General features: G+C 34.6%; 1 protein-coding gene across 1 annotated transcript; it reads left to right on the top strand.

The window, feature by feature from the left end:
- The first annotated feature begins 89 nt into the window (after positions 1–89).
- Positions 90–20,626, top strand: Moca-cyp (nuclear cyclophilin protein Moca-cyp). Its single transcript, XM_088275767.1, has 20 exons — positions 90–227; positions 376–574; positions 664–769; positions 851–938; positions 5,418–5,447; positions 6,231–6,370; positions 7,444–7,564; positions 8,812–9,030; positions 10,367–10,493; positions 11,071–11,166; positions 11,610–11,748; positions 11,953–12,066; positions 12,332–12,406; positions 12,501–12,756; positions 14,187–14,435; positions 15,211–15,471; positions 15,833–15,883; positions 17,053–17,437; positions 18,039–18,120; positions 19,584–20,626. The coding sequence occupies exons 2-20, from the start codon at positions 380–382 to the stop codon at positions 19,709–19,711; spliced, it is 2,862 nt and encodes a 953-aa protein (XP_088131893.1). The 5' UTR covers positions 90–227; positions 376–379; the 3' UTR covers positions 19,712–20,626.
- The last annotated feature ends 2,188 nt before the right edge of the window (positions 20,627–22,814 follow it).

The following is a 22,814-nucleotide window of genomic DNA, read 5'->3' as shown; positions in this document are numbered from 1 at the left end:
TCATTCCAAAATTCACCTGAACGTGATGGACCAGAGACAATACATAAAAAAAATTACAGCCGCCATATGCATTCCGGCTCCGCCTGTAGCAGCCAAAAAAATGGGTTTCTACATATAGCAGTAGTCTGTAGTCTGTGGATAAAAGTACTATCTAATTTGTAGTCTGTGGTTAAAACATGGCCGGCGTCTCGACTTCTGTTTGACTAATATTAATTTGAAATTGAATGGTATTTGATTTTCATGACTTTTGAAGCATCCTAGTACTGTCTAATTAGTAATCATTAATCCAGCGCATGTATAATAACATTAAAATATCTAGGTGTCACACGTCAAGTGTTAATGGGCGCGCGATAACAGATTTACATATCTTTTCAGCAAAATGACGGTGGAATCTGGCGAAAAGCCGGCTCGGGATAGAGTCTTTATGGACCTATCCATCGGAGGCTTGCCTTCTGGTAGAATTGTGTTTGAATTGTACAATGATGTTGTACCAAAAACGGCTGAGAACTTCCGTGGACTATGTGCGGGAGATGTTGGTCTTGGAGAAACCACTGGCAAACCGCTCACGTACAAGGTACGAAGTAATAAATTACTTGTATTCAGTCGTACGATTTTAAGTATTATATACTATTATTAATATCAAAACTATTTTCTCTCTCCCAGGGCATGGTCTTCCACAGAGTTGTGAAAGATTTTATGATCCAAGGTGGGGACTTCACAAATGCTAATGGAACCGGTGGTGAATCAATTTATGGGGGTGTTTTTGATGGTAGGAATAAATAATAGTATAATTCTGTACGTTTTATTATTATTTATGACCGATTTTAACAAATGATACTCTTGATTTTAGATGAAAACTTTGAACTCATGCACGATAAGCCATTCCTGCTTTCAATGGCTAATAGGGGGAAGAACACCAATGGATCTCAGTTTTTCATGTAAGTTAAAACAGCGACGTTAGTATGACATAGTTGAGTATCTAACTTATAGTATTGCTGATTGGAATGCAGGATTTAATTCCCACATGATTCAATATAAAAATAACTAACTTTTAGTTAGTTAGTTAAATTTATATTTAGTTAAGTTAATTTAGTTAGTTAAGTTTATATTAGTGTAATATAAGCTAATTAAAAAAAAAATACCTGCGGGGAAGCGGCGTAGTGGTTAGTAAGTTATTTTTGTGAGAAGTATTGATTTTAAAATAATCTATCGATTTATGATTAAAATGGGTCCATACGAGTCGATAGTAGAAGTTTTTTTAATGAGATTGTTATGATTGTGATGAGTCCATACTCGAAAAAAAAAATCCTTTTTAATTTAACGTTAGTTCCGTTTTATCGATAATTCTGATTTACTTTTTAGTGGGTAATGAATTATAATGGACTATTGTGTCTATATTTCAAAAAAGATTTACTTATGATTAATATTCAGCAAAAGGAAAAGCAAACACGAAACCTATCCCTGTTAGAAACCTATCGTCTCTTATGGAACGTGCCTTCGACTTATTAGTGATTGGAATGCAGTATTTAATTCCCACATGATTCAATATAAAAATAAATGTTTTCTAATCCTATCTTTAAATGTAACTTGCACTGTTTCAATGAAGACACTTGACTTCTGAATAACTGCTTTGTGGCTAGTATTTATTACTCAATTTGTTTAGTTTTCACGGAAACGTACTACACAATTTTTAGTTTTTATTTGCTGTTATTTTTACATACAGTTAGTATCGATAGTTATTTATTATTATTGAACCCAATAATAATAATTTAATTCTTGAGATGCGTTATAACAAAACGGGTTTGCTCCAAGAAATTAAAAATCTTATAATATTTATGAAATACAGTGTGAACAAAAACATGTCTAAATGTACTATTTTTTTTTAATGTTTTTGCTGTGACTTTGACATTGTATTTCAGAAGTTGAACTGTATTTTACAAAATTACCATAAATAATTTCTGGGAAGATAGCTTAACGAGTTTTGTCAGCTTTATTGTTCTGTCAAGTACTATTTTACGCCACAAATGTCGAGTCTAAGTCCACACCTAATTGCACCCCAACTTATTTCTTTTAGTAAAAATTATAGTTCAACAACACAAAAAGTAATTACAATGTTGAAAAGTAAGGGTAAAATAATGTACCGAACCCCTGTTCAATGTGGTTCAACCATATTTATTTTTCATTAATTGATTCGGCAGTCACTTTGTGGTAAAATCTATCCATTTTTAATTAAAGTTTTACTTAGTAAATAGCACTATTTCTTAAAACCTTCTAATAATTAAAAAATAAAAAAAACTAGTGATAAAAATTAAATAAAAATAAGGAACAGCTCCTACCCCCTCTTCAACCTTCAACGTCCCAAGGACCCAACTCTAAAATTTGCAATTAGCTTCACATACGGTGTTTGAAAATGATGCGTAATGCATCGAAACCTTGTGTCACAGTAGATTTTAAGAAATAGTGATATTTACTAAGTAAAACTTTAGTTAAAAATGTTATTTATTTTCTTATGAACTGCTGATTCAACGCTTTTGAGAAACCCGACTCAAATTGTTGCCTGAACCTTTCCCTTACGGTGATATAAACTTCCGCGTGCAACGGTGATATGTATTTTGTACACCATGAAAATGTGATTTAAAAACGGGAAAAATGTGAATATTCCTAAATGTTGCTTTTATTGGCCATAGTTAAAGTTGAAATGTATACATTTTTCAATGTTAGCTCTGATAAGTATCTGAAAACGAGAAAAAAAATACATCGCAAGTAGCCACCATAACTGACATAGCGACACAACCGTCCTGAAGGATGAGTTGCGCACTACTAAAAGGATATTAGTAGAAACAGTATGAAACCGCATGCACAAACTCAATGCACGCACACACTGCAAAACGTTTGTGTATTGGTGATTCTATCCCCGATTCTTTACAATTTATTTATTTCCGTCGCTGCAAATGAATAACTTTATATTATAATACTTTTATGTAATACGTAATTGTATCACGGATTAATACAAAAATTCTGAGCTCGTGTCTATTATATTTTATATTGATATTCTCATTTTTAAAGTCAAATTGTAGTAAATACATATCACCGGCAGGAAAAGGTTAATAAAAATAGATCTTGTGGAGAATAGCCTGGCAAGTAAGATGAGCGATTGTACATCAATACTATGTTGTCTGATAGAACACCTATATGTCTTTCAGGCGACATGCTTTTTACAACAACCGACTTATTATTTTTCATAATGTATATTACTGTTAGATCTTTGTGTACACTAGTAGACTAAGGTTGATTCATCGCTAACGGTTTGCCTCCAAATGCCTTGCGAGATTAAGTAATTTCTAAGTATGATGATACAAACTATGTGTTGTATTTTAGAAGCATTATTAACTTTGTGGAATAGTAATATACCCTCTTTATCATTCATTATTCACTTTGTGTAATACCACATTTAATAAATATTTTTGTTGTTGTTTTTAAGTGGTATTACACAAAGTAAATGATAAGGAGAGTGTTAAAATACAAACTATTCAATTGCTAATAATATTATATGAGGCAAAAATATAAATATTTCCTATTTAAGGTGGATTGTGATATTATATATTATATATACCAGTAACAAAGAGTACCTTCAGTAAAAAACAATTAAGGATTAGAAAATTTTACCAGAAACACAAAAGTATATATATTATCTGTCATGATTGAATTACCACACTTTATTGAAACACCTGTTAAGCATGTTTTCGTAAATTTTAATAGATGATTTTTTGGCAAACATACCCCTGGTGATGAAGCCACCTCAGTTTACTCTTTACTGTATAGTTTGCCTACTAGCAAGAATAGTTTCCTTTATCTAATGATAATCTTTTTTCCAATCTATTTGTTTGAATTTATTTCATTAAATTATTTAACAGCCGACAGGATACTTCCTACCTATTTTAATGAAGGAGTTATAGTATTTCTGAGAAATAGCGGTTTCACTATTAATTTTGATTAATAATAATTTTATTTCAGGTGTCCGATGCATATTTAGAGCAATAATAATTTTGAGGAGAATTAATTGATGTGTATATGTATAAAATAGTGTTTTGCCCCATTTCTTTTTGTTTTTTAAGGAAGATTAGTGAAGGTATTTTTATTCTAGGTGTGTTTTTTCTCCTGGATAACAGAATTAAGAATATTGTATCAGTTTAATTTAAGAATTTACATATAACTTTTAAATCATAATAAAAATGCGCCACAGCAACTATGATCTAGTATAATATCGCTCACTCCTTTCAACAACGTCATGTATAAAAAATTGCCAAATTCAAGTTTTACATGTTTTCGGAATGCCCAGAAAATGTACTATATCCCAGCAAAAGTGGCATATTTTTAACTTAATATTTACCCGCTACAGGGCAGAGAGTGTTGTTTTTGCATTTTGAAGAAAAGGTATTGTTTAATAATTTTTTTTAAATATATTTAATATTTTTCAAATGGAGAAAAAACCCTCAGGTTTTTCCTAAAAAGATCTATTGCACAGTAAAAAGTTTAAAAAGTGGCTTGATATTTATTTTCATACATTTCATTATATTCTTAACCCGCAAAAACAATCTCCTGAAAAATCAAGTTTCTTTATGTATGACGTTGAAAGGAGTGAGCGATATGTGCTCTGAGATTTAATATGGTGGCGTTGGTTTCATTAATTTTTATTCTACAGATAATTTACTTAGCCTGTAAGGTGCAGCGTGTTGGATGGCTAACATTATGTTACAGTCAAAATATATTTGATATATACTATTCTCTGCAGATGATATGATGGAGAAAAAACACTAAGAATGGACACGAAAACTTATGCTGTTTTCGTCATTTTCTATTTATTTAAAATAAAATAAAAATTAATGTTTTTGCACAATTCATTAATGTCTTAAGAACTGGTAATAACAGCATATGGATGATGGGGCAAGGAGTTACCCTTTTACAAACATAATTAATTCATGAAATTGATGGTTTTTTAGAAATAATATTTTATTTATTTTATCATGTGCCTAAGTAAATTGTTTTAATCCTCTGACTGATGACATTTAATGAAAAATGCAAATCTGCAAAGGTCCTTTTTTGCCCGTAAGTGGTACGGGCGTAGAGTTAACATCCAAACAATATAAAAAAATTACATCATACGTGAATAGACAAAACTGCAATCAATAAACTATAAGTTTTGTGGGTGATTTTGTAGTTCCTGCCAGTTTAGTAATTTTAATGAATTTTGTAACTATATTATGTTGTTATTAGTTTGATATGTGTTGTGAGTGGTCTGGAGCAGTATAATAATACCAAGTTATTGTGTGAACAGGCCGGGCAGTGGTGCCGGCACTGCTCACTCAGATGTGATGAGGCCATCTTCTCTCAATATGTGTCCATTGTGTTTGTTGTAGAACAACACAGCCCGCGCCCCATCTCAACAAGTAAGTAACCTGCTTTTCAATTTCACACTATCACCCTTAACCTGTTAACCGTGCGGTCCGCTGTCCAATTACGCAACTTGTAATGGGCGCGAATACTGATTCACTCTGTGTCTTAAATTCATGTCGAGACATGTATGGATGACTAATACCTTTGTTGTTCCATAAATATACATCCATATATATAATATAATAAACATATATTTCAAGGACGTATTCATATGTCCTTGCCGTACCCGATATTTTTTGCGTTGGACGTATTTATGCGTCCCGCCCGGTTAACAGGTTAAACTCGTACTAATCCCTAGAGTAATAAGATATTTATGAAAAAGTGTTGTCCTGCAGTTGGTTTGTGTATAAAAAATAGATTCTAAACATTCGCAGGAATTACATTCCTGGAAAAAATTGCATATTTAAAAACCGACTTGTATTTTACACATAATGCACTTAAATATGGATGATGGGGCCAATGAGTAACCCTTCTACGAACATAATTAATTCATGAATCAATGGATTTTTAGAAATATATATTTCCTTTATTTTATCATGTGCCTAAGTAAATTTTATTAACCCTCTGACTGGTGACATTTCATGAAAAATGCAAATCTGCAATGGTCCTTTTAAACAATATTGAAAATTATATCATACGTGAGTAGACAAAACTGCAATCAATAAACCATTCGTTTCGAGGGATGACCGTAAAATAAACCCTAAGACTTTTGTGACTGCGGGTATGTCCCAATGCTGGAGAGTGAAGGCAGTCGGGTAATGGTGCGGATGTTGCAGTGTCCATGTGGTGTTTGGGGCAGTGGTGTCTGGGCAGGCGCTGGTGAAGCAGGTGGAGCAGCTCCCGGTGGACCGAAACGCTCGCCCCCTTCAGGACGCCACCGTCACCAACTGTGGCCAGCTCGTCAAACTTACTAAAGGTTTATTTTAATCCACTTTTTAATACATATATTTTTTAAATCTATAAAATGGAATCAGTGTTGCCACAGTTGTAAATAATAAAAAAATGGCACTTTTATTTGTTAGTAATATTAGTATCTGTCCGCCTTTGTAGTGTAATGGTCAGCGTGCTCGGCTACCGTTCTGGAGGTGCCGGGATCGATTTCCAGGGGGGGGGGTCAAATAAATTTAATTGATTTTTCACTCTAATATTTTTTCAATATTACCCTGGACTGGTACCTGAAGCGGAAGGCTGATCACCTTTCCTTTATGTGTTAACGATCAAGATAACATTGCGTTTATATGATGCAGTGCCCTATACACCATTGGGGTGCGGATAAGGGCTTGAATAAGAAGAAGAATATTAGTTTATAACCACTCATGGAGATTTTTTTGTCTGCCGGTATCGGGACGTACCCGTCTCTTCAGCATGCAACCAATACTACACATCAATACCATAGCACTATTCACACACTTATAACTACATAAAATGTTGATCACATGCGATTTTGGGCGACCCGAGGACCAACATACACTAGGAATTGCAGAACAAACATGTGCTAAGGGCCGAGGTCTTAAATGCACTTAAAAATGTTATTAGTTTAGTTGTTTTGGTTTTCAGGAATTAAGTATTTTTACTATACCATTGTGTCGTTTTGATAATTTTTCAGTTGAAAACAAATAAAAGCTGTTTAAACTGATATTTTACAGTTCATTAAAATATTTAGGAAAGTCTGATGCTGTGTCATCCCGAATTTAATTAATATCCATCAGTTAAGAACCTATTTAGAATTCTTAAAATAAAATCAACAAGCTTAATGGTTTTTTTTTTTTTTTCTATGGTTAGATTTTTGCTTACATTTCACTTGGTTTCATTTTTACTTTTTATTAAATTTATTTTTCTGTAAATTGAATTGTTCTCCTTATAAATTTTTCAAGATAAGTTAATTTAAGAACTTGAGAATATAATGTATGTAAATTTTTTTAAATAAACAATTTTTATGTAGATTTAAAATGCAATGTATTTTTTCTTTTCTTTTATTGTTGCTACCAGTAAAAAAGAACAAGAAACACTCCAAGGCAGCGTCGGGCAGCGATGCCGGAGAATCATCTGATGACGAGGACAAGAAGAAGAAACGTAAGAAGAAAAAGAAGGAAAAGAAAGTCAAGAAAAAGTGAGTTATTCGTTGATTGTAGATTATCAGAAAGATGCATTAGGGTAAAATGTATTTGAATGTTCCTTACCTGCTTATAAATAATGCATTTTACCTCTAACTTGCAAAGAAGAAAAATATTTGCGTTGTTTAAATATAAATATAAAATTGGTAAATTCATAATTATCAAATGCACTGAAATCAGTTATAGCAAATAAAAACCTATCAGCGGAAGCTAAACTGGCAGTGCACAACAGAGTCCTGGTTCCAACTCTAATGTATGGAAGTGAAACATGGAGTTGGCAAACGAAGGATGAAAGTAGACTGAATGCAGTCGAAATGCGATCTCTCAGAAGAATGTGCAACAAAACGATGTATGATAGATGTGCGAATAGTGAAATAAGGAAGGAATGTAAAGCTGAGATAGGCATTATCGATAAAATTAAGAAAGGTGTGTTGAGATGGTTTGGACATGTAGAACAAATGAGTGAGGAAAGAACGGTGAAACAAATTTATGAGGTGAATGTTAGTGGGAAAAAAAACAGAGGAAGACCGAGAAAAACATGGCACGATCAGGTATGCCAAATACTTGAAAGTGGTCAGGTTAGGAGTCGTAACAATCGGCGGGTATGTATGAGGAGATGCATGAATGTGGAAGAGGCGAAGAATGTTTGCAAGGACAGAGTGGTGTGGCGCTCTATTCTCTCTGCCTACCCCTGCGGGGAAGCGGCGTGATGGTTAGTTGGTTAGTTAGTTATAATTATTAAAAATTAAATGAAAATATTTAACAATAAATCCAAATTTGAGAACTTATATATATGTATTCACCAACTGATATAAAATTATTATTGTTATAAAATATGGGTTATTGTAAAAAATGTCATACAGGCGCTTGTCTAACGACTGAAAGACTTATCTAAAGTATTTTTCACATTTTGAACCTAAAACACTTGTATACCTCAAATAAATAATCAGGCTTTGAGGTAAATATTTTGGATTTAAAATGATTTAAGAAACATCTTTTGTATTTTTTTATTAACATCTTGTGTATTTTTTTATTAACAGTCTATTGATCAGACATTTAGAATACAAAAATATAACAGCAACGGAAATGCGTAACTGCAAAAGTGCTATTTCTTTAATGTGTTGCATTTTAGTTTCTTTCATTGAGACCGAGTGCCTGCGATTGAGTTTGTCCACTTCTGGAAAGTAAAACAGCAAGCATACTAGGATATATTGTATTCTGTGTAAAAATGATGCATTTTCAGCAAAAAAGAGAACCAAGGTTCCGGTGAATCCGACGCGTCCGGCTCGGGCGAAGAGCCGGGAGAGTTGGGCAGCCACACTCCGCCCCACGAGTTGCAGCACCCCCTCATGCAGCTGTCCCGCATCGACCCCAAGGAGATCCCTGACGTGCCTGCCAACAGGTTCCTCATGCGCGGATCCAAGGAGGAAGCCAAGAGGGGCAAGGACGACAGGGGGAGAAGGTATGCCAGCAAGGCGTTATCCGTGACGAGCAATCACTACCGCCTTTGCTTTTACTTATTAAAAAACAATTACAGTAAAACCTCGATATAACGGACACAATATCACATTTATACAAAATAAGAGATTCTATTGCAAATACATATCACTAACTCCTTTCAAGAACTTCATAAATCAAAAACTTATACTATTTCTAGCGATTTGTTGCAAATATAAAAGGTCTTTTGATATGTTCGCATTTTTTCTCTTGAATAATATGAGCGCACGCCCATAACGTCATATATAAAAAAACTTGATTTTTCAGGAGAACGTTTTTAAAGTTTAAAAATATAATGAAATGTATTAAAAATAAATACCAAGCCACTTATTGAACTTTTTACTGTGCAACAGATCTTTTTAGGTAAAACCTGAAGGTTTTTTCTCCATTTGAAAAATATTTAGTTTATTTAAAAAAATAATTAAACAATACCTTTTCTTCAAAATACAAAAACAACACTTTCTGCCCTGTAGCATGTAAATATTAAGTTAAAAATATGCCGCTCTTGCTGGGATATATTACATTTTCTGGGCATTCCGAAAACATGAAAATTGTCAATTTTTGATTTGTGACGTTCTTGAAAGGAGTGAGCGATATGTCATTTTGTTTTGTAACGATTAATAATTAAAATATTATACTTTTATGATATTGTAAATTGACAAAATAAAGTAAGACATAGGGAGTAGGATCAGTGGTGGGTGAAGAGTTGAGGGGGAGAGGGAGAGGATCCAAAGAAGGGATGATTTGATGGACAATAGGATCCCAAGGATAGATCGATAATGTTTCAGCCGTTTCTCGAGGGTCATGAGATTTAGTGCATTTTTCACTCGGAGAGGCAATTCATTCCATATCTAGCCTCTCGGACAGTGCAAGAATTACCGGAGAGTGATGTGTTACTCGTCCGCCTCCGTAGTGTAATGGTTTGACCGCCCAGCTACCGTTCTGAAGGTCCCGGGTTCGATTCTTAGGGAGGGGGTCAAATAAATATAAGTGATTTTTTCACTGTTATGTTTATTCAATATAACCGTGGACTGGTACCTGAAGCGGAGGGCTGATCACCTTTCCTTCTTGTGTTAACGATCAAGATAATACTGCATTTATATGTTGCAGTGCCCTATGCACCATTGGGGTGCAGATAAGGGTTTGAGTGAGGAGGATGTGTTACTCGGAGCAATGGAAAGTGTTCTCTCCTGTGAAGATCAAAGCGATAGACCGTAAACTTTTCATTGCTGTGTCGGCACTTATTCTGTCCTTTTGAATAAATATTGTAGATGGTTTCAATTAAGTTTGACGTTGTCTAGGCAAGGAAGAGACTGGGAAAGGGAAGAGAGAGGAGAGCGAGGAGAGCGAGGAGAGCGAGGAAGGAGACCCACGGATAGACAGCACTTTACCAGGAGTGGACGAATCATCAAAGGAAGAGGGGTGTTTGTGAGTACATTTTTTTTAAAACAACAATTAATGGCTGGAAACACAAATGAACTCCGATATTTGAATGAGGACGGTTTTAAATTTCTTTTTTTTTCGAGTTTTGTGTCTGTTGTGTTTTTTTTTTTTAATTACCTAACGTCCAAGTGACTCTGAAATCTAGCTACGGCTTATGCAACGCCGCTTATCATGAGCCTACTCAGGCTTCAACTTTTTAAGTTTCGTAGCCTATGCCTACTCGTGAGTGGATTTTCGGTGAGTGGAAGTTACTATTATTTCATGTAATTCATGAGTGAAAATTCCTGGCAAAAACACTCGCTGTGTCTGTTGTGGGTTCAGGTTGGGGAAGATAAACAGTAAAAGATTGCTAGTTCTTTGACTTTGGTTTATTCTATACTCAAGTTACTAGAAGCTCTAAGTGAGTGACTGCTTGTTAGGAGGGACTATTCTAAAATGACGCTCGCCAGACTACGTGGGTATTCCCACTGTTGCGGAATGTTTATCTCACCACTATGTCACTAACATACCCACTTTCCTTACAGTGTCCGATCCCCGCAGCTATAAAGTTTTGTGTTTTCAGCGATACCGCACCCCGTCGCGTAGCCGCTCTCGGAGTGTAACCCCCCCTCACTGGAAGCAAGCCCAAGCTCGTACAATTAAGCTGTCTGATTTTGAGGTAAGTTTCTTGCCCCACCCACCAGTTTTTCAACCCCTAATTCACGTCCATCACATTCGTATAATTTTTATTAAAGTACTTCTAAATTTTTTAAATTAACTGTTAATCATTCAGGTGCACGACTGCGAAACTGGCATCGCGGGTTTAATTCCCGCCAATTTCAAATTAAATTTAAGAAAGATTTATTTTCATTTGGTCTGGGTGTTTGTTATGTATTTTCACATTTACCATCCCTATTCTCACTATCCTACCTGCACACATGCTTCTAAAAGTAGAGGGTTTGTGGGTTATTCCTTTTTTTAAACTTCTGACGCTCTTCTGTCATATGAATGTGCAAAAAAAAATAATCCATCTCTTTTAAATTGAGTAAAGAAGAAAGAATCAAAATCCACGGTGTTTATATGAAAGTAAGTGAAGCACAGTTGTATTTTTTTTCATTCTAGAAAGCTGAAGAGGAACGTTTGAAATTTGAAGAAGAGGTAAAACGCAGAGAGGCTGAGCGCAAGAAGAGGCATGAAGAGCGTGAAACTGAGGGCACTGAAGAAGCAGCAACGAAAAATTCCCATCCCGGTACCAATAAAGGTAGTGGCTTTCTAAATATGTAGCATGGTAAATACGGAGTGTGATATAAAATTAATTTGGTGTAATTCTAACCAAACAGAAAGCCCATTGTGTCTCCTTATGATGGCTTCTGAGTGAAAACTTTATGCCAGATTTTGTGTTTTATTTTAGAGTCTATTAAACTATCAATTATTTTTAAGATGTTTTTTTTGTTGGTCTTATCAGAGCGTACACGGAAGGACGATAATGAAGGCCCGAAGTCTTCCAACCGAGATCGATCTCCAGAGTCAGAAAAAGAAGAAGGAGAATGTGACGCTACATTGGATAACAGTGCTTTAGGTAACTATCTTGTAAACTCTCACGTATCAAAAACAGATAGTTTCGAGCTTAGAAATGATTTCAGATTGAAGTTCTACTGTGAACATTTGCTTACATCATCGGCTCGCAGTTGATAGTTGTTTTAAAGATTAAGAGTAGTAAAAGTATGCCTTTTACTTATTACATATCATGTTTTAATTTTGAATAAGTCAAAACTAGCCCACTGAATTGTCTATATAAGAACTTGAACTTGAATAAAAATATTATATTATGAATTTTCTTGTAGAACCAATATCTAAAGGAGCATTGGATTATAATGCTCTGGACTATGAAGATCTCCCGTCGGATCAAGAAGGAAAAGGTATTAAAAATTAGAACATACATACACGTTCCTAGTCATTATTCTAGTAAAATTTTATTAGCTATGAACAATTTATAAATTTATGTACTATTAGATGATGCCGTTCCACGCCGAAAGTCTCGCAAAGAATGGGAATCCAAAAGCGGAAAAAAGTCCAAAGGTGATGATCGCGACAAGAAGAAGAAGCATAAAGATCATCACAGAGATGCGGAAGATGCGCCGATGAGTAAAGTAGCGGATCCTAAACACGACGAGGAATCTACCAAACGCACGCACAAATCTCAGGCCATGGCCATGGCTTTTGGTGTTGAACCTAAAAACAGCAATGAATATTCTTCAAGGGATAACAGGTAAATATTTTTTGCAGTAAAAATGTTAATACATTGGTTACGGTAAAGTTTGTTAAATAAATGTAATTTGACACGAGCAATATTAGATCGCATCGAAAGAATGATCGCAGAAAAGTATCAATAATATTTTTATATTATAGCGACACGTAGCGAATAGTCTCTACACTGCAAAGCAAAAATGACAAGAAATTAGACGTGTTTTTTGTATATGTAGAAGGTAACTGAAATGCACAAAAATTTGCGCACCGCCGCATCACGAGGTTTCTAAAACGCATAAATAAATAAGCATAAAGCGCCCTTGAGGTAGTATTTTGTAAAAATGGCGCTATATAAATTATCCAAATTTATTATTATTATAAATATGAGTACGCCGTGAACAATGTTTTTTAAAAACCAAAAAAGAATACCTTTTAGACATATCGCAGCCTGAGTTTCGCCTTCAAGTCTAATATTGGTATTTTGAGTTCTGTTTGGAGGCGCCTTGCCCGAATTTAGGCATTAGCCACCACTTTTTCGATTTCATATAAAGTCGAGCTCTGGAACTCTGAAGCCCAGTTTCGGCTAACTGTTGCCATCCCCCTTCCCTTGTAGGAGCTTGTACTTGGAAGTTTTCTGTCCTTGTGAACTGTTTCCAGCACTTGATGAAGTCCATCCATTTTATCTTCAGGATGTTCAGATTTCAAATAACCCTAATTTGCTCATGATGGAGAGTCAATAATATAGAAATAAATATTGAAATTTATTTGTTTCACATCTAATAATAATAATAATAAAACCCTTATCCGCACCCCAATGATGCATAGGGCACTGCGTCATATAAACGCAGTGTTATCTTGATCGTTTACACATGAAGGAAAGGTGATCAGCCCTCCGCTTCAGGTACCAGTCCAGGGTAATAATATTGAATAAATATTACAGTGAAAAAATCACTTATATTTATTTTACCCCCCTTGGGAATCGAACCCGGGACCTCCAGAACGGTAGCCGAGCGTGCTGACCATTACACTACGGAGGCGGACAAAAAATCTAAAGTCTAAATAAATATCAATGAGCAAATCGGGAGTGTTACTTTTCTTCTCTTACAGTCACCAACCGGATCTAGATAAACAGATAAGGCATACTGTGATGAAGGTTCTTTATTCCTATGTTAATCCTATAATGTCAGAGCTGAGATATAAGGGGTTGAAGTTATATAAGTGTTATAAGTTATATAACTCCATTATCATGGCACCAATCGACTTAATTTACTTAAAATTTGTAATGACGAGAATTGTTTGAATGACCTCTAGTCATAATGATCAATAGTTGCTGATAAAAAAGGGTGAATTTTACTTGAATGTACATATTTATATGGTGTTTTCGTGTGCAGATTCTTAGATTTCTAAGAGAGAATTACATTTTGATCTCAAAATGCCTATTTTTGTTATCAGGGAACAGATTTCAAACAATAAAAAGAACCAAAGATCAGCAGAAAACCAAAGTGATGTCAAATCTCAAAATTATGATCCATTCAAGATTTTGAAGTCTCAGGTTGGTAAAGATGCTGTGGAACTAAAACTGAGAAGCGAAAATAAAGATCGCGAAAGGAAACTGAGTGAAAAGGTCAGGAGTCCCGATAAAATGAAAAGGGACTCATTTTCTAAGGATAGATACAAGAAATCATCGAGGGATCGGGAAACGTAAGATTTATTCTTTATATATTTATTTTATTTTATGTATTAGCATGTAAATAGCACAGATCTATTTTTCAAGTAATGGAAATGAAATGTGTCAGTCAATATTAATCTCTTTCTGAAATCTTTAAACTTTAGCAATTATGAATTTTTGCTAAAGATTCTTCACTGAAAAATCCAAATATCATACAAATTAGAAATCAAGAGTAGTGTTTTTAAAAAAAGGTTATTGCTTTAAAAAAACTAATCATCTTGCTTTTATATAATTAATGAGCAAAATAACACTGTCAATATTATGCACTGTCCTACGTACCATTGGGTATAGATAAGAATTGAAAGAAGAGTTATTGTCTATGTAAAAAATAATGTTTTTGTGAATCTAGTAGATATGACTATAATTTATTGCCCAATCTATTGTAAAAAAAACTCAACAAAAATCTGAAAATACCTAAAGATGACAAAATCCCTCTATGTTCTTCTTCATCTTCTTCAAACCCTTAACCGCACCCCAATGGTGCATAAGGCGCTGCATCACATAGACGTAGTGTTATCTTGATCATTAACACATGAAGGAAAGGTGATCAGCCCTCCGCTTTAGGTACCAGTCAGGGTAATGAATAAATACTAGAGTGAAAAAATCACTTAATTTATTTGACCCCCCCCCTGGGAATCGAACCCGAGACCTCAAGACTGGCAGCCAAACGTGCTGACCATTACACTACGGAGCCTATGTTCAGTGCACTATTTTTATTGTAACTTAAACTTATTTTTTCTGTTGTAGAACCAGAGAACGTAATACGCGTAAGTCGTCTGACAGAGGTCGGGTGAGGGAGAGAAGCGTAGAGAAAAAAGAAGGCAAAGATTACTCCAAAGCCAAATCACCCGAGGGTGCACGCGGAGACTCGAGAGACAGGAAAGAAGGGAGCCGGGATAGGAAAAACATTGTATCCGAGAGTCCGTCCAAGAGGCACACCCCTGAGAGGAAACGCAGGAGCCGATCCCGTAACAAACGCAGGTCTAGGTCTAGAGATCGAAAGGCCAGGTTAGTAATAATATTAAATATGAAAACACAGTGGTGTAGTACCAAAATAAAGTACCAGTTCGATACATCTATAGCGTCCTACCCATAATTTCTTATTTGGAGTACGAATAAATGGAAATTGATAAATCAAAGAAATATTTTATTTGATTAAGAGAGATTTCCTGCATTAAATTCCTCATAACCATTTTCTAATCCTAAAACAATAAAATAGTCAACAAATGCAAATAAGGCAATGTATAAAATCAACTGTTTCTAGAACCTTAAAAAGTTTGACTTAAAACGTTTTTTTTAGCAATACAATACATATATTTTTTAAATCTCTATCTATTGCGCTTTTAATAAATTGTTTTTTTATTTTTAGACGCAGTCTTTCTAGATCAAGGGGACGACATAGTCCACAGAGACGTAGCAGGTTTGTAGTTTGTAAACTTTGTAGTTAGGATTTTGTTCGTCCTTCTTCGTAGTATAGATGTAAGCACATTTGGCTTAAATGAATGAAATCCCAGGCTATATTATTATTCGCGCCACGTAAATACAGAAGGCGACAGTAGCAGTCTCAAGCGGTCAGTCGGGAAACTGGTCCCGGAACACATCTCTAGCTACCCTGAAAGTGAAATTGTTTCTTTATTGAGGGGGTAGCATAACACTCGAAATTACATGATTTATTCATATAATTAACGCTAGCCGAATGACGTAGCTAACAATAGATCTATTTTCAATGGTTCCCGATGTTAATGATTTATTTTTTTAATTTGCTGATGCTGTGGCACATTTTATAAACTTTTAAAACTGTGTTAAGTTTAGCATCTATCCATCCCTAAAGAATACAAGGTGTTTATCAAAACCGGTTGGGAAAATAGTACCAAAATAAAAGTGGTTACAAAGAAAAAAATATTTGTATGTATTTTTTTTCATATCTCCCATCTCCATCCTTCTTTCCATGTGTGTGTTTATTTATAATTCGATTGTAACAATGTGTTCATGCTCAGTTTTAATTATTTTTTCTAAAATGAATACATAACCCCTATAGCCTCTATTCTAAAAGACTTGTCTATTAATACAATAGTAAGGATAGGGAAGGTACATGTGAAAAATACATCACGAACATCCGGACCAATCAAAAATAAATAATAAATATATATTTTTTTATTTTCTTCAACAAAAAAAGTATACAGAACGTTACATTAAATGGATATGCGGATCTGTAAACAATCTGTTCTACGGTCATACGCCGTAGTCGCCGATAATAGTCCACCTCCATGGTGTAATGGTTAGCGTCTTTAGCTACCATGCTGGAGGTCTCGGGTTCGATTCCCAGGGGGTTCAAAAATAAATATAGGTGATTTTACACTCTAATATGTATTTATTTAATATTACTCTGGACTGGTCCCTGAAGCGGAGGAGTGATCATCTTGCCTCCATGTAAGTAATGATTAAGATAACACTGCATCAATACGATGCAGTACCCTATGCACCATTTGGTGCAGATAAGGGTATTAAGAATAATAATAACACGGCAACTATTCGTATAGTGGCTTTTTGTAGTTTACATTTTGAATAGATTTTTTTTTTTAAATTTAGATTTTCCCCACGGAATAGAAGTGGAGTGGCACCGAAGTGGAGTCGCAGGCGTTCCCGCAGCAACTCTTCCACCAGCTCCCGGCGCCGGCGAAGGCGATCCAGTCGCAGGTCCTCGTCCTCCTCCCGCGATCGCAAGAGGGACGACCCGCCAAAGAAGGCTGGCGCCGGCAAAACTAGGACAGAGTCTGAGGATGGAGATCGGAAACGTTCCCGCAGTAGGTCTTCCGGAAAAAGGCAGAGGTCCTCCTCGTCATCCTCGTCCAGAGAGAGGGAGAAGAAGAGGGAAGAGCTGAAGAAGAAACTCAAACGGGCGGAGCAACTGATTATCCTCAAGAAGAAAATGGAGCTGGAGTTGGCAGAGAGTGAGAGGCAAAAGAAACAATTGGTCAGTATTGGTACTTTGAACTCCTTTACAATAACTCTTTTCTTTTCACAACCATATATTTATTTTGAAGGAAAACTTATTTTTTTAATAAACAAACGGTGTTTTATGAAAAAAAAATTATTAAGTTAAATGTTACCTGGGTTTAAAGAAAATTTAATTAGGGCCTATTGATTACTGGGTCTTGACCGTGTATTAATATTTTGACATTATGGGGCATTTAATTTGTATCGCATATATATATATATATAGTATTTTTTGTGAATATTTTTTTCGCTTTAAACTGTCCACAAAATATTTACAAATTTAAATCCAAAAAAATAGTCAAACTGTGGTAATATCATTCCTTATTTTTATTTAAATTTTACTCAGTAAATACCACCATGTATTTCTCAGCCTGTCCGGGAGTATGGCCTTATATAGCCGTCCAAACAAAACTTTCCTCATAGGAACATAACTAAAACTCGGTGATATTTATTTCTAAAATGGCACTTGTGCTATTTATTATCTGTATTTTAAAATATATGTAGCATTTATTTTTTTTTGGTTTTCAAAACTGGTTTTGTGTAAAAGTTTTTAATATGTTTTATTTTTTATTTTGCAGGAATCACAAAAAAATGTTGATGAGTTTGACATTGAATGCCGGGAAAATACTGGGATTGCACATCGCGATAAAGATGAAAAAGGTATATCTCTTAGTGTATTATTTAAAAGGTATATTATTGGTTTGCTAAATTTGAACAGGATCATACAAATACCGATTCTGCTGAACAGTCTTGGTCCTCCAAAGGTGTTTTTTTTCGAAAAACATAAAAAGTCCACAAAATAGTTATGGAAGACCGTAAAGTGAAGTTGTATGAGATAGTTGATACCTTAAAGATATGGGAAGGTAGTGTGTTTACAATTTTGCACGAAAAATTGAGTAAAAGGTGCCGTGTTTGCTCACACTAGACCAAAAACGGCAACGCGTCAATGATTCAGAGCACTGTTTGGAGCTGTTTAAGCAAGATAAAAATGATTTCTTGTATTGGAATGTAACAATGGGTGAAACATGGATCCGCTACTACACACCTGAATCAAAAAGATAGTCAGCTGAGTGGATAGTCATCCAAAAGTCATTCGAAGTGACCAAATAGTCAACTGGCAAGGTTATGGCATCCATATTTTGAGACGCGCATGGTATTTTGTTCATCCACTATCTAGAGAAAAGTAAAACTATTAGTATTGAATATTACGTGGCATTATTAGATCAATTAAGTGTAGAAAAAAAACAATAAAAAATCTCACAAACAAAAGAAAAAAGTTCTGTTTCACCAGACAAAGCCTCTTATCACAAGTTGATGAAAACGATGGTTAAATTGAACGAATTACCTTTCAAATTGCTTCCTCACTCACCGCACTCTCCAGATCTAGCACTCAACGACTACTGCCTTTTTGCAGACATCAAAAGATACTCCAGGGAAAGAAATTTGACTCGAATGAAGAAGTGAGTGCCGTGACTGAAGCCTATTTTAAGAGCAAAGACAAATCATTCTACAAAAAAAATATTGAAAAATTAAAGGAGCAAAGGAATTAATGCATCACCCTTGAAGAAGAGTATGTTAATAAATCGAAGTCGAATCCCTAAAAAAAAGTTTTCTTAGCTAAACGAAGACTCATTAAGTGATGTGTTATATATTTTTAATTAATGTTTTAATAGTATTTCTATTTCTTAAAATGTACTGTGACACGTGTTTCGATGCATTCCGCATCATTTTCAAACACTGTACATTTTTGAAAATGTACGTTTACGGTGATTTCCGCATCATTTTCAAACACCGTAAACGTACATTTTCAAATACGTACGGTGTTTGAAAATGATGCGGAATGCATCGAAACACGTGTCACAGTAGATTTTAAGAAATAGTGGTATTTACTAAGTAAAACATTAATTAAAAATGGATGGATTTTACCACAAAGTGACTGCCAAATCAATCAATGAAATGATGTGTTACATAGTTTAATTTCAATATAACATTTATTTTTACTAAAAAAATGTTTATTTGATGAATGGTCTAGTTATACATCAATATTCTCTGAACCAATCTACTTGGAGTGACAATAACCAGGATATTCAACTTAATTTTTTTTTATTGAATTTTTGTTTCAGGTAAGGATGAATCCAGCTCCAGCGATGAGAAGTCTAAGAAGAGCTCCAAGAAGCGACGTAACAGCAGTTCAGATGAGGGAAAATATAAGAAAACTTCCAGAAAGAATAGATCTCCTTCTTCTGGCTAGACTTACGGAAAACAAATAGATTCATATTGAATTAAGGCTTATCTTTAAAACAAAACAATAATTTCCAAAACAATCAAACACACACACACACATATACCATCATTAACCCTTTGAGTCCTGATTTTTTTTTTTTAATTACAAAAAAGTACAAAAATATGTTTAGTATATATTGTCCCACCATATAAAAGCATCAGGATAATATATCTCAAGAAATATTACGTGCTATAAAAAATATATATTAATATTTTATAATATAGAAGTGACCGATGGGAATATATGTCCCTACTATGGAGCAAATCTGAAAGGTTGATGTTTTTTCAAACTGCTGGGACGTATTTTCCTGATGGGACTCAAAAGGATCGAAGCAAAAAATATAGCTCTTTTATTTGTATGTGATATTTGTATACATATTTACAATATGTGAACTAAGCAGTTCTAGCATGTATATCAATTTTACTTGTTAATATATATCAATTTTGTATTTATCTATTGTAACTACTAGTGTAGGTACAAATAGATTTTGTTTCTATTATTTTAACTAGCAGCAAAACTTAATTTGATCTCTGTATATACTGGGTCCTACTCTAGGGCCCTTTTCACAGTGGTGTCACATACACCACGAAATATACTCGATAACTATTTTATAAAATGGGCCATATTACGATGCCTCACCACTGTGATGGCCTCTTGAATCAATTTGAATTAATTAGAATTATTACACTACATTCATGTTTATAATACCATTTAATTTGACACAAAATATATGTTCATTTGCACACATTTATTTTCCTGCATGACTTTTGATTAGGAATTGACTGTTGTAATAATTGATGTCCATGAATATTGTTACCAATATAACCTAAAATATGTAGGTGATTTTTTTTCTATAAAAAAATAAAGGTCTCGTTAGTTATACCTTCTTGTTTTATTTAAAACTTCTTGTGCAATATGTATTCTCGTATGAAGCAATACATTCCAATGAACCGAAAACGAATTACTGATTATAAGTCAAGGCTTGTGCCTATATATATAACGAAAAACATAAAATATGACAAAGTGCAGTAGGAATGTTATAACACATTTTGGATGGGTGTTTTTTACACCCGCGGGCCGCTGGCAAAGGGATTTGATGATTTTGTACTTATAGTTCAGACCTTACCAAAGAGATTGGTATATATATCCATATGAAAACATTAAATAATTCCTTCTTTTCTGACTTTGAAATGAGGCCGGTGCAGAAGGTAAAAATATCCTTCCTGTCCTTAAGCATCAATCGACCGAACGGTTAGAAATACCTTTCCCGTCCTTAGTGTGTTAATAATGCCTGTAAAATGGTGGTAAAATAAGGAAGTCAGAAGATCTGCTGTATTTTTTGGCATGGAGAGGTAATTCATTCCAAATTTTGGATAATCTGGAAGCTTGGTTTATTTTATGATTTTGTTTCCTAATATTTTGACCCTTTTGTTATTACAACTTGCAGAGCTGTGGAACAACATTGCAAATTATAGCCGAGGTTGGTTACTCAATGTTGCCAATTGAAATCAGTCGATTTGTTAAACTTTCTAGAAAGTGAAAAAAGTACTCCCACTATTGGCTCCACAGCTGTCAGCCGCATACAATTTTGTTGTGAAATTCGCTTAGCTTTTTTATGTTGAATTGACGCGCTACAGTTAAGTGTATAAAACTCAATGCTTTTAAAAAATGCAATTTTAAAGGTTAAGAAAATAAGCATGTTTAGTAAAAGTTAACAGTCCTCTTTAGCACTTCGTAACATGGCTATTTCTCATCATGCCTCAAATTTGTTACCTTTTATATTGCGGTTATGAGTATGCTTACAGTGCTTTCCCAGTGTCCTTTGCACCACTGCATGCGGATAAGGAGAAGAAAAAGGATACAACTTCTTTTTCTCAGAAATATCCCCATTTTGAGGATACACAGTCGTGTGCTACAGTGAATGACGCAGTAATTCTTCAAAGTAATTGGAATTTTCTTTATGAAAATTTGAGTGGAGCAAATGGATAACGAGAGAATGACAGAGAAAGTATATGTAGCGAATGTAAGCGGGAGAACATAATGAAGACAGCCGAAAACGACTTGGCACAATCAGAACCTAAAACCTGGTGGTGTCAAAAATCTGGGTAATCGGAGGGCATGTATGGATGTGAAAAAAGCGAAGAGTGTATGTCAAGACAGAAGAGTGTGGTGTTCCTTCCTTTACCACCGTAGCAGTAGTAGTAGAGTTCTGTTAAACTTCCCCACTCCAGTATTTTATCACTTTCTTTTTCGCATGCTGTAACCAGGGGTGGACTGCCAATATTTTAACGACCGGCCAGCGAGGGAGGGGGTGGGTAGGTGGTATTTTTTTCTTACTATCCAAGAAATAGTACTTAATAATAGAAATAAAAATAAAACAATGTTTTTTTCCTTTGTTAGAAAATTCTTTAAATCGATAAATCAAATTGTGTTATAAAACAGTACTCATTATGCACATTTATGGTTTAAAAAAAGGAAGAATATTTCAAGTTAATCAGATAACAACAATATGGGGCTGGGGGGATAAACATTGCGATTTTTTCCCTTAAAATATTTTTATTTGTCTCATTTTTTTGTATAAATATAAGACCAAAAGCTGTTCACACATTTAATGATTTTTGCTGACATTTTTTCCACTGAGATCTTCTTCTTCATCTTCTTGCTCAATGCTGAGCGTCGTGGTCTTCTGGAATGTCAGGCACTTGGTGCACAAGTCCTCTCCATTCTTCCCGGTCCTGGGCCAACTTGATGGCAGCGTTTAGCGAGGATCCGGTTAATTCCTTTATTTGGTCTGTCCATCTTGTTGGAGACCGTCCTCTTGCCCGCTTGCCTTCAACTGTACCTGTTACTACCAGTTTTTCAAGACTCTTCTCGTTCTTTCTGGCGATATGCCCAAAGTAAGACAGAATCCTTTTCCTGCAAGTAGTGGAGAGTCTTTCTGTCAATTAGATTTCTGTCACTGAGATACTGAATTGATAAAAAAAATTGATACTGATTACACAAAAATAACGTATTTATTCAAATGATCGTTCGATTATTATAATATTATCGTGGTATTATGGAGAAATAA

This window comes from Brachycentrus maculatus, unplaced genomic scaffold (assembly GCF_059751285.1).
Source record: "Brachycentrus maculatus isolate JH-2025_06_01 unplaced genomic scaffold, ASM5975128v1 h1tg000037l, whole genome shotgun sequence".
Lineage (NCBI taxonomy): Eukaryota > Metazoa > Arthropoda > Insecta > Trichoptera > Brachycentridae > Brachycentrus > Brachycentrus maculatus.
The sequence above is the reverse complement of the archived record's forward strand: the minus strand, read 5'-3'. Positions and strand labels throughout refer to the sequence as shown.